The sequence below is a fragment of the Chaetodon trifascialis genome, chromosome 16 (assembly GCF_039877785.1).
Source record: "Chaetodon trifascialis isolate fChaTrf1 chromosome 16, fChaTrf1.hap1, whole genome shotgun sequence".
In the NCBI taxonomy this organism is placed as follows: domain Eukaryota; kingdom Metazoa; phylum Chordata; class Actinopteri; order Chaetodontiformes; family Chaetodontidae; genus Chaetodon; species Chaetodon trifascialis.
This window is the reverse complement of record NC_092071.1, coordinates 13,403,702-13,420,469: the sequence shown is the minus strand read 5'-3', so window position 1 is coordinate 13,420,469 and position 16,768 is coordinate 13,403,702. Positions and strand designations below refer to the sequence as shown.

Sequence of the window (16,768 nt, the reverse complement as noted above, 5' to 3'; positions counted from 1 at the left end):
TAAAAATTTGCTTTTCTTTGCAAAGAAAAACATCAATGATACAAAACACAAGCACAGTAAAAGTGTTACATCAGATCAGGAGGTAAAAGCAAAAGGTGAGGTCTGCTGTTTCTCAGTGAAGGGAGTGTGTTCAACACAGGATACAGACAGTGGGCATACACACAAAGTAGGAAACTATAGTAATTTGTTGTTTTCTGTCTCCTTTTTTTGTTTGTTTGTTTTTTATTTTTATTTTTTTTATTTTATTTTTATTTTTTTTACAAAATTATACCATAGAGAATAAAGAGAATAAAGCAAGGGGGTCAACGACATTGGACATCAAGAGATAATCCTATCATTCAGTATTTTCCAAATATAATACACCCATGCAATATGAATTTTTCCTAGGACAGTCAAATCACCTTGAACCTGACCTTCATCTATCCTAAAACTTAAACTGGCTGGCAAGTATATGAAACATGGTTCAACAATCTTCCCTTTTCAAACAATAGATAACACAATAAAAGACAAAATAATGGACTTCAATTCCAAGTCCAAAAACAAAAGCTGCAATGTCCTTTGACTTCCAGAGCCGTCCACAATGGTGCAGACAGTGTAGAGACACTGCCTGATAGTCCAGGGTTAAACAACAACCTCTTCTTGGGAAAGGTTTGGGTATAAATTGGGTTGTTTCATCTGAACTCACTGGAGAGGTTTCAGTTTATAACACAGTTCAGACGTACTGCTCTTTGGGAAAAGTGTACGCCGCCACTCCTGGCGGAGGAGAGGACAGGCCCTGCACTGAGGGGTATTTAAAGATGGCCGTGGTGTGTGAAGGAGGAGAGAAGGTGTTTTTGGATGTGGTGGTGCTGCTGCTGCTGTTGGTTGCAGTGGTTGGTTGTGAGGAGTGGTAGGGGTGTTGGGGCAGAAATGACAGAGGGGGGTTGATGGGAGGGGAGTAGGGCTCTGGGTAGTCCTCCTTGTTACAGGCTAGTCTGTAGCTCACATAGTCTGCTGTGTTTGGAAGCTCTTCATAAAATCGTCCTGAATGCTGTGGAGAAATGAGAAACACATATTAAAGACATATCAAAATTAGCAACAATACAAGTGCTCTAGTAGAAAATCGTCGGAAAATTGTTTGGTAAATTACAAACACAACACACATGTTACCTGAATGTCATCTCCTGGTCTTTTCCTTATCGGCTGGGACAGTTTTCTGGACGGAGAGTCACTTCTGATCAAAGAGGAAAAGAGAATAAAAGATGGGTGACGAGGATGTTAATAGAGGGTCCAAAGCATGTTGGGCAATGGAGGGATAATGGACTGTTTACGTACGAGGAGTTGTCTTTTCTACTTCTTATTTTGAGCACCAGGACTGTGATAGTGATGCCCATGAGCACTCCAGCAGCCAGTAACAAGGCAATTACACTGATGACATCACCTGTTGCAATCTGTGGCAATGGCTTTTCTACAGAGACAACACACACACACACACACACACACACACACACACACACACACACACACACACACACACACACACATCAGTAAAGATTCAAACACATTCCTGTCCTTCCAATTTGCTCTTATCATCAAATCAGTTGACCCCAGACTCTCCTGGGAAACGTACCTATGATGCTGACCTCCACAGAGCCTGACCGTGTCCCGATGCTGTTGGTTGCATCACACACGTATGTGCCTTGCACGTCATATGTGACTGGCCCCTTAAAGGTTAGAACGTTGTCTCGAATCTCAGCACTGCTCGGAATGGAGCCATTAATCCTGCAGAATATAAAGAAAAGAAAACAAGACTCTCATCACAATCAATGAAGAGACACCAGATTTTGTTCTTTTTTTTTCTAAGTATGTTCTTCATTTTAAAGACACATCACACCCTGCTTGATGTGTTGCATGAGGTGGTCTATCTTTGACTGTAAATGTGAGTGAAACACAGAGCTGTACTCACAGTCTCCACTGATACAGAGAGACGGCAGGGTTGGCATCAGCTTGGCAGCTCAGCTGGACGTTTTCTCGGTTCAGATACCAGTTTCCATCAAACCCATCCACCGAAACATCTGGCTCATCTGGTGCACGCACAAACACACAATAAAAGAAATTTAGCTTGTAATTTAGCTTGTGTGCTTTATGCACTTATTGTTGCATGCGAGAAGACTTACACTGAATATCGAGGGTGACGCTGTCGGTGAAGACCTCGTCGTTGTAGGTGGTGACGCAGGTGAGTGTCTCCTTGTGTGTTTCTCTGCTGGGAACCAATATGTAGTCGCTCTGAACAGTGAACGTCCCGTCTGAGTTTCTGTACTCTCGGGTGGTCACTTCCCCCGGCACCCTCGTCTCCCACCTGCTCATGTCAACAAGGAATGAGTGTCACAGAGTCACGTAGATGTAACTTAAATGATTTGTAGTGAGCCACACATAAACACACACACACACCTGATGGTACCGGGTGGTTTTCCATTGGCTGAGATGCAGGTGGCCACCGGTGTTTTCAGATTGGATGAACGAGCCACCAGCGTCGGCGAGGACAGACTCATCTGAGTTGTTGGGCGAACTGAGGGGATAAAAACAAAGAGTTAGCATCAGCATTAAAATGGTCGTAAAGCATGTTAATATAATATAATGTTTAACATGTGACAGGCTGATGTTTAAAAACTTCTAAATCTATTTGCTTACAACAACGACAAGGGCGAAAAGTGCTAGTGCCCTGGAAATAATGGTAAAAAGACAGAATTTTAGATTATTTCAAACCTCCAACTTCGCATTAAACATGTCGTACATGAGTAACGATGCACCTGTATTGCACCCATTGTCACACATTGTCTTACCGTATACAGTGAGGTTCACAGTGTTTTCTCGGTTCCCTGCGGGGAACGTTGTGTATTCACAGATGTATGTGGCCTCGTCAGAGAGGCGGAGCCCGGAGAAGGTGATGGTGGTGTCTTCAAGCGTCGGAGTCCGTCGCCTCACTGCTGCATTCTTGAAGGCGACACGGTCCCTATAGGGCGGGGCCACGGACACACCCAGGGAGGGATTAGCAATGGCCACGTTCTGCTTAGTGCCATTCACCAGTTTCTGCCATGTTACCTTGAGAAAGAAGGATGGATGAAGTGTTACACTGGTTGTTCTAGGATATCTGGGTCTACATGGATCTCAAATTTGTACATTGTATTTCTATGTGTCCTGGATGTGTCATTTCAATTCAATTCAGTTCAATTCAATATTAGCCTCTGACTTTCCTTCCTGTGACACATCTGATGCTTTTGAATGTGGCCTCTGTTTACCGAGAATAAGAACAAGATTTTGTAGATATCAGATTAGAGTTTAAATCAGATGGCTGATGTGCTGGCTTATGTTTTTTTCAGTTGAAGTTGAATTTACACATCCAGCAGTGATGGAGCAACATTAGCATGCAATTCGTGTCGTGTTTCTGGCCACCTGGCAAACATATTCCCTCCACTATGTTCCCCAGCTAGTTGCTAACTCAGTGTGTTTGCTGTTTATTGCTGAGCAGCGGGATTTTAGAACTTTGAATTTAAATATTTTGGATTCAAGGACACATACAGTAGTTTTCCCTCCATTCCACCTTATTGCTGCTTATTTTACTGGGGGTCTACTATGTATTATACCTCATGCCACTTGCACTACTTGTATGTACATTTTTGGATATTATAACTATTTGCACTTCTGGCTAGAGGCTAAACTGCATTTCGTTGTCTCTGTGTTGCACTCTGACAATGACAATAAAGTTAAATTTAATCTAATCTTTGTCAATGGAAAGAGAATCAGGATTCTCCCGCAAAAGTCTCCTGGTGTTCCCTTGGTTCCTCCTCCTTTATTAAATGCAATAACTGAGTTTTTTGTTCAGTTGGAAGCAGCAGACACAAGTTCAGCATTTACTCTTTTCTCGTCGTCCCAGCTCCCAGGGGAAATATCTGGCTCTGTAGCTGTTAAATGCTCCACTATGTGCACCACCTAGTTGCTTACTGTGTCCGTCTGCAGTTTGGTGCTGAGCAGGTGGTGTACAGTGGGATGTACACAGCCTGCTGCAGACAAAAACTTATTATAAGGCTCTATAGGGGAGCTGCAGATTTGGAGAATCATTTTCTGGAGGTTCATCATGAGGCTCACCCCATTTCACATGTCACATTGTTTTCATGATGGCCTTTGATACAAATTATTTCTTATGGCTGCTTAGAGTAAACTTTCATGGCAAGTTAAGAAATCAATCTGAAAGCTAAAAATGTTTTTTAATTGTTTTTGCTGACTTATGTGGAAATTTGGAAGGCATGTTTATGTATAATTGTTGCCTTTGTAATTTTTATTATATTTGATTTATATATACAGCTTATAAACTTGGGTGTATACCACGTGTTCAGGCAGACGACTGAATACCTGCGAGATTTTGACAGGCGGGGAGCTGTTGATGAACCGACAGCGAAGATCCACCTTTGAGCCAGCATACCCTGATTTCCCATCATCCATTTCCACAGTCTGGCCATTTATTCCTGGAAGACAAACACAAGAGTTTAAAAAAAAAAAAAAAGACTCAAAAATACGCTCACCTATGCTGGACACACACACGCACACACAAATGTGCACATGTTGGCAGCATCAGACTGGCGCGCTCTAAGCTGTTCACAGTCAGCACAGCATGTTGAGCTGCTAAAAGCGAGCTGAGCTGTCAAAGGTGATACAGTTCAGCAGCGTGAGAGGTGAGCCGAGGTCAAAGGTGCTGGATTAGAGGGAGGTATAAATAGGCACGATTTGTTTGGTTACTCTTCCCACTGACTTACTGATCCCCTTTAACAAATCCACAGCAGACACACGCCCACTTCCTGAGTGTACACCAGTCACGTGCGTTTACTTTTGGTCAGATACACTGTATCAGTAACAGTGGTGGAATGTAACTACGTACATTTACTCAAGTACTGTACTTTATTGGCAGCTACTCTGTTAATCATTTATCAATTTTCATTCAAAACTGCTCTAAAATTATTGGTTCTAGATTCTCAAATTTGAGGATTTGCTCTTTTTCTATTATATTCTTTCAGTAATTTCAATTTATTTTTAATAATTTTGAAGTTTGGACTGTTGGTTCAGGTATTGTGAATGTGTCACTCTGGGCTTTGGACAATAGTAAAAAATTTTCTCACTATTTTCAGAATTTTTCCAAACCAAACAATCAGTTGATTAATCGAGAAAATAATCAGCAGATTAATCCATAATGAAAATAATCATTAGTACCAGCTCAAAACAAGCTCCGCCTCAACCACCAGGAAAGTGTGTATAATAATGTCAGTAACAATGGCCATTTCTCTGTATTTAATACTTTTAATTCTAATGCTTTGTGTACATTATCTTGATTATAAACCCATACCATACATACTTTTACTTACTAATGGAGTATTTGTACAGTGTCTTATTAGTACTTTTACTTAAATAAAGGATCTGAATACTTCTTCCAATCTTGAAGTTGCAGGTTCATGAAAAGTGAAATTACTGTCGGTCATTATGCAGGATAACAAATAATGATGGTACACTGAACAAAACAGGTCAGAACAATGGCTGCTCTCATTCTCATACACACATGGTTACACACACACACACAGAAAACTTCGCTGCTAAATATCTCAGACATATCAAATCCCTCATACAGTGATGCTTTTGTCGACTTTGGAAAATCTCTTTAAAAAAAAAAACCTTGAAAAAGTCTTTCATGCTTTCATTTTATCATGGCTAGATTATTGCCGCTCCCTTTCCTGTGTGCAGCAAAAGGTCTCTCTCCTCTCTGCAGCTAATCCAAAAGGTATCAGAAAACCAGAGCACATTATAGCTATCCTTTCATCCTTTCACTGGCTCCCTGTGAGTTGATTTTCAGAGTTCATTTTAAAATTTGACGTATCACTTTTAAAGCTCAGAACAGTCTGGCCCCAAACTACATCTACATGTGCTGTCATGGGCCCTGAGGTCCTTAAATGTTGCTCTCCTGGTGGTCCCTAAATGCAGGTTAAAAAAAGAGTGACAGAGTGTTTACCATTAGGACCCCCAGCCTCTGGAAGAGATTGGGATGGCTTAGTCTGTCTCTTTAAGTCTCTTCTTAAAACGCACTTGTATAGTCTAGCCTTCCTCTGATCCTCTATCTTGCCTCCCACATCGTTGGTTTTATTTCTTATCATGTTTTATGTTTTAGTGCTGATTCTATGATAGTGATATTGTTCTTGATTGACACCTTCATGAAGCCTTGCTTTGGAAAGGTGCTATTTAAATATTTTTATTATTATATCAACCATCTTTGATTAAGATCTGACCAGTCAATATTTCTTTATCATGGCCAGCTGTTGATGAAGAAATCCCTTTATTTTTATAGATAATCTGCTTCAAATCCCATCTTCCCCTTACCGTGGCAGCAGTCAAACAGCATGAAAGTGCTGAAGAGATGGAAATGCACTCAGACATGCCCGCTGGTGCCAATTCACTCATTATAAGAAGTATGATTTTGTTTTATTCTCTAAGATATATAAGTATTCTCACTATATGTATTTGTAATGTGTGTGTGTGTGTGTGTGTGTGTGCGTGCGTGCGTGCGTGCGTGTTTAATTTATAGGGGGGAGAATATCTGTCTTTAAAGAGAATTTTTATTCAAACTTGAAACTCTCACTTGAAACCTAGTGAATACTGACTCATAAGGCAAAATAAAAGCTTTGCAACATCTAATCAATTTTACACATTAATCTCATAAAGAAATTGATCCCACTTCCTCTTTGATGAAGACCACCCCAAAGAGCTCCCTAGCATCTTGTCAGAGCCTCACAACAGGAAATGAAAGACACTGCTGCAAATATAAAATAATATGAATGTGACACACAAAATCCTGTGTCCATAAATGTCATTATGGAAGCAGCGGTTTCTGGCACTCCTGTCAAGCCTTGGGTATGACCCTAAAGATGAGATATGATAAGATAAGATATCATTTACCTGCACACCTTTTCTTCAGCTGGTTACTTTTGCGTCTTTCATACATTTACTGCTACAAGCCAGACAGAAATAGAAATGTTATCATTTGAGTACAATGCTGAATTAGACAGTGTGAATGTACCCATACCCAGCGGTGATGTGCATGTTTGACATATTGTATTTTTGTTTTTAAATAGATGCAATAAGGTGCCATAGTTCACGGTTCATCATGTGGTCCAATATTTCCATGTTATTAATGGAGGAATATTGATCGGTCCATCAATGCTTTCGTCTAGTCTCCATCACAGAGACAACCATTTAAAAACACCCCAGGCTGACGGCGCAGACATCAAAAGTAAAGCTGGTCATCCCCCTGACGGGGTCCTCTTAACCATGAAGTAATGCTTTGACCCATAAACAGTATTTTATCATCCCAGTGTTTTTGTCAGGGTAAGAGCCTCCTCAAGCAAACATGAAGCTTTCTGCAGGGTCACATTGCACAACAACTGAACAATAGCTTCCTTTTGTGCTATTTGGAAAGGTTTGATGAAACTGTGATTATTAGAGGAGCATACAGTAAATACTACATTGTATTGCGATATGTTGTCTTGTGGGTTCTCTCCGGGTACTCCGGCTTCCTCCCACAGACCAAAAACATGCTCATTAGGTTGATTGGTGACTCTAAATTGCCCCTAGGTGTGAGTGTGAGTGTGAATGGTGTGTGTATGTGCCCTGCGATCGGCTGGCGACTGGTCCAGGGTGTACCCCACCTCTCGCCCGTTGACAGCCGAGATAGGCTCCGGCCCCCCCCGCGACCCCGAAAGGGATAAGCGGCATAGAAAATGGATGGATGGATGGATGTTGTCTTGTGATACTTTATGGATACACTGGCATATTTGCAAGCAGGCTGGATGCTACATGTAGACTTTCCCCCATGCAGTGTAATGTGTAGAGTTTTCAGTTTTTAGAGTGCACTCATAAGAAAATGCCAATCCCAAAATGACGTATGTTTACAAAGCCCTCTAGCAGCTGACTCATTTATTATGACTCACGGGCCAACAAATCGTCACATTACCACATGGGAGACCGCTGATTACTTCCAGTGTTGTACCGAAAGTCAACACTGTTTTCTTTAAACATTTCATTTTAATTTGAACCACGCATTTTCCCGACCCTAACCAAGTCATTTTGGTGCCGAACCAAACCAAATCTTAAAGGGGAACTCCAGCGATTTCAGACATTAAAATCTGTTTACAAGAGCCAGGGTTGTTTTTTTGTTTTTTTTAATCTATTGCAAGTATTCTTCTTCATTCTTAGTACTCTTTTTATCATAGCCATACAATGTTCTCCCAGAATTTTTTTTGCTGTTGTAATAATGTTGGAGGGAACAGAAAAGTGATACTGTGTTCCTGACATCAGATTTAAAAAAAGGATTACATGTTGTTTTGTTCTTCGGCAATTACAAATGATATATTTCGTTGTTTAGTGTCTATGACTTGTAAAAACAACAATAATCAACATATGTTTCCACAGTCACTATCCATGAGAATTGTCTGTACATCCTACAGTTACTCTAGTGACAGGCGTGCTTAATACGTGGTGTGCCCCAGGGGTCAATTCTGGGTCCGTTCCAATTCTCTGCTCAGCTGCACCACAAAGTTTCTTTATATCTTTTCTCATTGTTATGCTGACAATATAGAGCTTCACCTCTCATTTTATTCCAATGATTCTATGAAACTAGGAACACTTCAAAACAGCCTTAGTTCAAAAGAAGCACGTGCTTAACGTTTTCTCCAGCATACATATGATAAACCTTTAATTGGACCATACTGTTACTGTATGCAGCTTTCCCCAAACTTGATTGGTCCCCTTACTCAAAATGTTAAATCTGTTTAACATTAGGCCTCCCTCGAATTGATGGGAAATCATTGCTTCATTCCAGATACTTTTCAGTAAGGCAACATTAAAAGGCTTCTCCCTCACACTACAGCTTTGAAAAAAGCCCTCCATGCTTTTATTTCATCACAGCTTGACGGCTTGACTCCAACTAGTTCAGAACTCTGCAGCAAGACTTCTATCAGAACCAAGACATGTATCACACATGACAGTGATTCTTTCAACTGATCTGAACTGATCTATTAGCATTAAGATTGATCTTTTAGATTTTAGTTTTGCCTTACAAGGTATTACAATTCGAGACCCCTCTATACTTTGAGACAGACTTCTTGAAATTCTCAGAGAAGCAAAATCAGTGGGGAAAATTGTATTTACTTTCACAAACATCTAATATTAATAATGACATCAAATGAAATTTTAACTGATTGCACTCAAGACAAACAAGAGAAGTCTGCAAAAAGTTGGACAGTGAAACAAGCACTTAAGCACTTCATTATGCTAGAGAGAGCAACAAGTTCATTTAGATTCTGTAGACCATGACCTGATAGGGAGAAGGAGTCCTGGGATCTAATGTTAGGAAAGGCATCGTATTTCTGAACGACATAAGAAAACCCTTAAACAATAAGCCAAATAAAGGTCAACCACAGCCTGTGCGAGAACAGAAAGTCAGTCAGCTTCAGATTCACAGAGAGAAAGCACAACATGTTCGTGCTTACCTAGTTTCCCATCACCTGAAAACCAAAGCCTCAATTAAATTAAGATGATAAGAAAATGCATTAATTCCCTTAATAGATTTGTTTGGTCTTGGCTTTTCATATAAATCTGCAGGAAAAGCATTTAATATGCAAAAATGAATTTACAGTACATTTGTGCATGTTCTCTGCATGCAAACATGCACTCTAGACCTCTTAAGACCCATCTGCCCTGCTAACATCAATCATCAAAAATTTGAAAAACATCCTCACATGATGTCATGTACAACCTGAGCCATATGTGTGTTTTGTTATATTAATAAGTTTTTTGTATTAGATCAGGAGTTCACTGTGCTTTACACGCCCACTTTGATAAACCATTGTGTGTGTCTGTGTGGGTCACTGGGAAGGAAGAAGGCCAGCAGTGAGAGTAGATTACAGCATTTAGGATATTAAAGTGCATTTGCATCAGATAATTTATGGTCCATTTCCTGCTGTATGTATGGAAAGCTTACAATTACATGTTTTTGCTGAAATACCGTGGATTCAGTCCTTACAAATTTGTTTGTCCGTTAAAGTAGCAGCTGGCTGTACCCTCTTTTCTTTCATAAAATTTCTCCAGAGGTCTAATATTCAAACTGAACAAAGTCTTTATAAAATACATCACGCCTGTGCAGATTCATCTCACCAGTAAAATGTCAAATTCAACGTAAGTCCACTGGACTTGTTGTGGTTGACCTTCCACCATTTACCCAAATAGCTTTTCGTGTTTACATTACAAGACTTAATCCATTTGAACAAAATGTCGGTAAATGAAGCCAAGGCAGCATATTACATTTCCTCAAAATCATATTAGCTGATGCAAAGTAAATCTATATTAACATAATTGGTAGTAGATCGGGTTACACATCAGAACAGAAGAAGCTGTCTGGATTCAGAGTGAAACATCTGTGACTCTACAACAGGACATTCGGGGGGACAGCAACAGATGACTTGTTTGGTTTACTGTCAAACTATTGACAATTTGATCAGGATAATGTTCATAATCAGCAGAGAATATTTTACTGTATCTCTGATGGATGAAACATATGATGACATCACTTAAAGAAATAGTTTGGGGGATAAGCTAAAGAGGCTAAAACCACTCTCGCATCAGTATGATATGCTACAACAGTCAGCAGCTGTTAGCTTAGCTTAGCTTAGCTTAGCACAAAAACAGCTTTATATTTACTGGACAGATATGAGTGTGGTACCAATCTTCTCATCTGACTCTCAAAAGCAAGCAAATAAGTCCCAAAATGTCAAACTATTCTCTTAAAGGATGTTCTCCAGGAAGCCGTGGTGCATTAATGACCCCTCATCCACCCTCTGCTTGCGGTTAATATGGGAAAACCAAAGACCATGTCCAGTGGGACATACAATACTTTTCACTTGTGTCTTATGTCTGTCTGAACTGAACTATCCTTCACACACACACACACACACACACACACACACACACACGCACAGCACACACACATATCCCACTGAGAGTGCCCCCTTCTGAGCTCTGTTGCTGAGCTGATTAGGGGCTTTAGGTGAAGGCAGAAGAGCCCGAGTGCCTATCTCTGTGACAAACACACACACACACACACGCACGCACGCACGCACGCACGCACGCACGCACGCACGCACGCACACACGCACACACACATACACACACACATTCATATCTCACTGGCCCACATCTCTCCCACCATGTGTCCATTCACATTCTTCTATTGTTTAGAGTATGGGAAGTGACCTCACCGGTCCTCAGGACAATAATCCATAAACAGCAGCACATAGGCAAGAGACGACCATGGGAAGGTAACATAAACAATGGCAGCATTGTTTCACACTTGAATGTGTAACATGCAAGAAGAACAAGAGTATCACAGCTGGGCTTTTTGTTGACATACTGAGTGGATATCCTCCGTCTTTCTTTCTCTTACTCATTAGGTCATTTTAAACCTTTTCTCGTGTGTGAATGAGTTGAATGTGTGGTTTTGCCTTTTGTCTTACGCTAGCAAGATAAAAGATGGGAAAATGTACCTTAAGATTTATTATTTTCTCGTTTACAGATTTGGGCATAAGCTGATAAAATATATATATATATATATATATATATATATATATATATATATATATATATATATATATATATATATATATATATATATATATTAACCTTTATTTAAGTAAAAAAAGCCTTATTGACTGACTTAAAAAAAATCAGCTGTTCTGTTCTGGCAAATAATTAAGACCAGTGTCATGAGACAAACACACCAAGATTCAAAAATATTTAGCCTTAATAATTTCAAACAAGGAAACCTAAATCTGAAAATGTTGCACACATAAGATGGATAAAAAAGGGGATTTGAAGAAAAAATCCCAAAGTTTATTTATACAGGCCAGTGTTTGGCCAAATCTAATAGAAAACTGGAAAAGAAAGTGGAGTAACATTGGCAACAAGTCAGTGTGATTACAAGCATGTGTCTAAGACTGAAAATATGAGGCTGACATCATTATCTGCAGTGGAGCTGTTAGTAAAGATCAGCACATTAAACTGCGACGTTTCAAGGCTGAACAAACTCCATCCACCTTCAGCCTCGCTCACTTGGCTACCAGAAGGCCACGGATACTAAAAAAGTGACGCCATGTGACAGATGAGAAAATGAAAAGTACACAGAGAGAAAGAGGAGAGGACAGATTAACTGTTTAATCTTTAGACCATCAAATCTGTGATTGATCGGGGATTATACACTGTGTTTGTGTCTTTGGCCTTGTGACTTACATGTAGGGAAGCCTGACGCAGACCAACTGACACACACGCACAAAAACACACACAATGCTCGAAGTGCTGATGCAAAACTACGTTGAGCCGGATGGCGACGGAGGTTCAACTGGTTTGTGATATGACTGTATATCTGTGACTAGGCTGTTACGCTACATAGCAGCTCTCTTTAATGCTCTGAACCAAAATATTGCACAGCAAACAACTTTACCAACAACTGAAAATATCCACTTTACTTTGCCAAATTATGCGCACTCCTTTCCATTTTTGCCTGATTGAAATGAAGAAAACACTTGTCCTCCCCTCATTTTTCCCTGAATCGATTATAATCTCTCATTGTTTCTGATTGAGCTCTGGGTGCACATGCGGGTATATGTACATGTGCATGTTTGTGTGGGTGTGTAATCTCTGTGGCACTGCAGGAACGTGGAGTGTGCACTTGGCCGGTGTTCAGCGGGCAGCTCACAGGATTATGATGACTGTTGCTGCTGCATCTGTGTTTTGGGGACATGAGAGGAGAATAAAAACCCAAGAGAGAAAGGAGATTGAAAGAAATGAAGAAAATGCCCGTGGAGGACTGAGAGGGGAAAAAACAAGCTTCAAATGGGACAACTCTGTAGAAGAGAGCTGCAAAAAGAAAGAGACAAACAAAAGAAGACGGGGACAGAAGGGTTGTGTGTTTGTGCTGGATTATTTCTGTGGGGTAGCGTCTGTGTGTTCCAGCTGTGGACAGTGGATTATGCAAAAAATTCATGAGGACGCCTGTCTGTCAGTCTCAGTCAGCCCTTTCTGTGTCTTTCTGCAGTGGAGGATTGCAAACTTTTATGTGAAGTGGAAAACACATCATTGACTGCCTGTGACAGCACTCTCATCAGCCTGCTGGGGCACCCTTCAACAGACCTGTGGAGGTGCTCTGAGTCTGCACCAGCCAGGAGACGACAGATACACTGCAGCAACAGTCACCAGGCTGAGACTTACTTGGCAGCGATCATGTTGTTACACCCTTCCTGCTCCCTGTGCAGCTCTAATCCACTGCTCTGTCCTTCAGCATGACAATCCTACACACATGGCACAGCCTCACACTCAGTAATAACACATACACACATGTATGCACACCAGCAAATTACTGCCCAACATACATAGGGGGGGTTTTATCACTGACTGAGTGAAAAAAGCAATCACAGCAGATGTCACAGCAGCTCAACACATCCCTATGCTGCCACAATTGCTTTTGTCATTGCGTAATACTATATGCATACCACTCCCCAACCCCCTTTTTTGATATACACAACTCTGATGCCAGCTGTACATTTGGCCTCAGCTTAGTGTGATCACACAACAGCACCTGTTACAATGAGGCCAGAGTTAGTCCATTCATTCAAGTGCACACACACACACACACACACACACACACACACACACACACACACAGAGTAAGATGTGGGGATGCCATCTGCAAGGGACAGTCACATCTTAGTGTGATTACACCAGTGCACCTGCTGCAAACAGGCGTGTTTATTTTGGCACTGTGCACTGTCGGTCTGACTGAAATGGTCTGATTTGACTCGTGCACTGATGAGGAGTAGGTCAGGCAGTTTCAGAGATTAAATCATTTGCACATACGGATGAGAGGAGTTTGATGCTCTGAGTTGCACTGAATGAAGCAAAACTGCTGAGCGGCAAACTAACTATGACAAATACTAGGGAAAACAACAAGAAAATGAATGAATGAACATACATCAAGAATTAGATCATCAGGCATTCTTTTATGAATTGTAAGGGTTTAGGAACACTTAATGAATAATTTACTGATGCTTCATAGATCAGTTATAAGCATTAATAAGAACTCTTGGGTTGCCCAGTTGTGAAAAATCTCACAAGCATTTGTACCTGCAGACAATCATCCAAAGGGATTTTTCACAATTTGGCAACCCATAAATTGTCCTTATCAATGGCTTAAAACAGATCCAGAAAACAATGGTAAAATATTTATTAATCATGAATTAATTCCAACATATTAATCATTTATTAAGGGTGACTTATCAGAAAGTGGTTAAAAAAAAAAGGTTATCAAAATAAAAGCCTGAAACTATAACTCCACCTTTAAACTTCCTATACATGTGACAGACTGACTTTAGGCAGATTTACCCTTTAATTTACACTTAATGTACAATTTACTAGATACGTATTCGTGATATTGAATTGTTCTTTATGCACAATTTTACTGTCCTGCTTCTTTGTGATTGGTATAGATTCGATAAGGAGAAATGAATCATGTCTTTCACCTGGATCAACATCACCATTGTCCCCATCATTATTATTTAACAGATGCTTAAAAAAAATGGAAATTAAAAAAGCAGACGTGCCTACCAGGAATAACACAAGTTGTCATCAGGAATATCCAAAATCCCGTGTTGTCCATGCCCGAACCACCGGTGCCAGCCTGTCGCTGTGGTTAAATTCCCAGTGTGGGCTTGTTTTACGCCTCCTGCCTCCCGGACGGAACACAGCTGCAGGTTCAGCTTCAGCTCTGTGAGTCAGAGCCCAGTCAGGTCTCCATGTATGCTGCAAACCGAGCACACACTCCTCCAGCCCTGAAAAGATTTCTCAAACTTGTCTCCGCACCCTGTTTCACTTTTTTCTTTCCCCCACACTAATTCCGACCTCGCTCTGACTGCTAACGGGGCTGCAGCAGTCTCTGTCCGGCTGAGGCTTGGCGGGGATAAAGCAGCTTAACGCGTGGGCAGATTATTTCTGAGATAGCCTTCCCCCAGTCCCGACCGACAGCTATCTGTCACCGTGTGAGGGCTGAGCTGAGCAACCCGCCGGACGGCTGCACACAAAAAGGCGCCGTCAGGCTTTTAGATGCGCACACTCAATGGACGCAATTAGGGGCCCAGACAGGGGCGTAGCTGCAGGAATGAGCCCCCACTGACTGTTGTTGGATTAGCCTAATTTTGCTCTCAATATCATATCCTCACAATTCTAATAAAGTCATCATTTGTTATATTTCAACTGGGCTGTGCATTAGCTCAGTGTATATTATTTATTCTGCATATTTTATACTGTACTACTACTATATGTACTACTATATGATTCTTTATATTATTATTTTTGTTATATTGGGTACCATTCTAGTATTCTATTATTCTTATTACTTAATGCAGAAAGTGGCAGGCGGCTGCTGCTTATTGTTGCATATTACTCATATTCACATTTACATTTTCCATATTGTTTGCTATTTAATTTCCTTTTTTGAATAGTGTACACAATAGTGTTTACATTCTTTAAGACATTTGTATTTCTTTTTTTATTTTCATTACTGTTGGGAGCAACTGCAATTGACCCAATTTCCTCTCAGGGATCAATTAAGTATTCTGATCCTGATTCTGCTATATTCTGCCTCCTCTCCTCATGTAGAAGACAGCAAACAGCACATTTTAGTCAACCTGAAGTGAAGAAGACATTTATGAAGATAAGTTTTCACAAGCCAGATGACGTCCACAGTCTCTGAAGGGCTCATTTGCAAAGTGCGCTTAAGTGCACTTAAGCAAATATCAGTCAGACTGGTCTTGGCTTATTCATTAGAAGAAAGGCTTTCATCTGTTTTTGCAAATGAACTCTTTGCTTGTTTTTATGGTCAAACAGCAAGTGGAAAAGTCTCCTGTAAAATACATTGAAGAACTCTAAAAGATGACAGAGCATTGTTTTTACAATCCAAATCACAAAGTATATGCATCCAGCCTAAAATCAAAATCAAACCATGCTGTTTCTAAGCCACCCATGAGAGTATGATGGGTATAAGCAAGACAAGACTGATATAATGAAGCTGGTAAAATTATGATACTTTCACTGATTATTAACACAGATGATTGGATTATGCCCACACATTTTTCTCCATGGCACCTCAGACTCTGTAGATAATAAATTAATGAATGGAAAAAAAAAATAAATGAAATGGTTAAGCTGACACTGTTAGTCCTATATGGACTAATGGGCATTGTATAGTGTGAGGTTAGCTAGAATATGATGAGATCTCCAGCACAGTTGCATGCAAACTGACATGCAACATTACATACTTAACATTCAGCGGCAACATTAAGCGTGCTTTAGAGTTTGATGTTCACATGCACTGAAAGCTTCTGGTCAAAATACTAATATTTCAAAATCTGGTAAATTCAGCAGAGGCAGCCACTGTGGGTGGGTGAGAAATGACAGACACTGAGACTTGAAGACTGCAGAACACACTGGGAGAAGGCAGAAAGAGTCTGAGGCTGTCTGAAAGTGCCTGAAGATGAAGGAGATGTAGGAGGCACTGTGACGCATCTCTCTGATAAGATAAAGAGAAATGTTTCGCAAGCTACATTCATTTTCCACAACAACATGTTGCTAATCCAGAATAGTTGCATGTTTT

At 40.5% G+C, this 16,768-nt stretch overlaps 1 protein-coding gene across 1 annotated transcript; it reads right to left on the bottom strand.

The window, feature by feature from the left end:
- Positions 1-259: 259 nt before the first annotated feature.
- nectin1a (nectin cell adhesion molecule 1a) lies at positions 260-15,169 on the bottom strand. Its single transcript, XM_070982938.1, has 10 exons — positions 14,725-15,169; positions 4,390-4,502; positions 2,823-3,081; positions 2,431-2,548; positions 2,157-2,338; positions 1,946-2,063; positions 1,610-1,761; positions 1,315-1,447; positions 1,150-1,213; positions 260-1,030 (listed from the first exon to the last, which is right to left on the bottom strand). The coding sequence occupies exons 1-10, from the start codon at positions 14,774-14,776 to the stop codon at positions 713-715; spliced, it is 1,509 nt and encodes a 502-aa protein (XP_070839039.1). The 5' UTR covers positions 14,777-15,169; the 3' UTR covers positions 260-712.
- Positions 15,170-16,768: the final 1,599 nt, after the last annotated feature.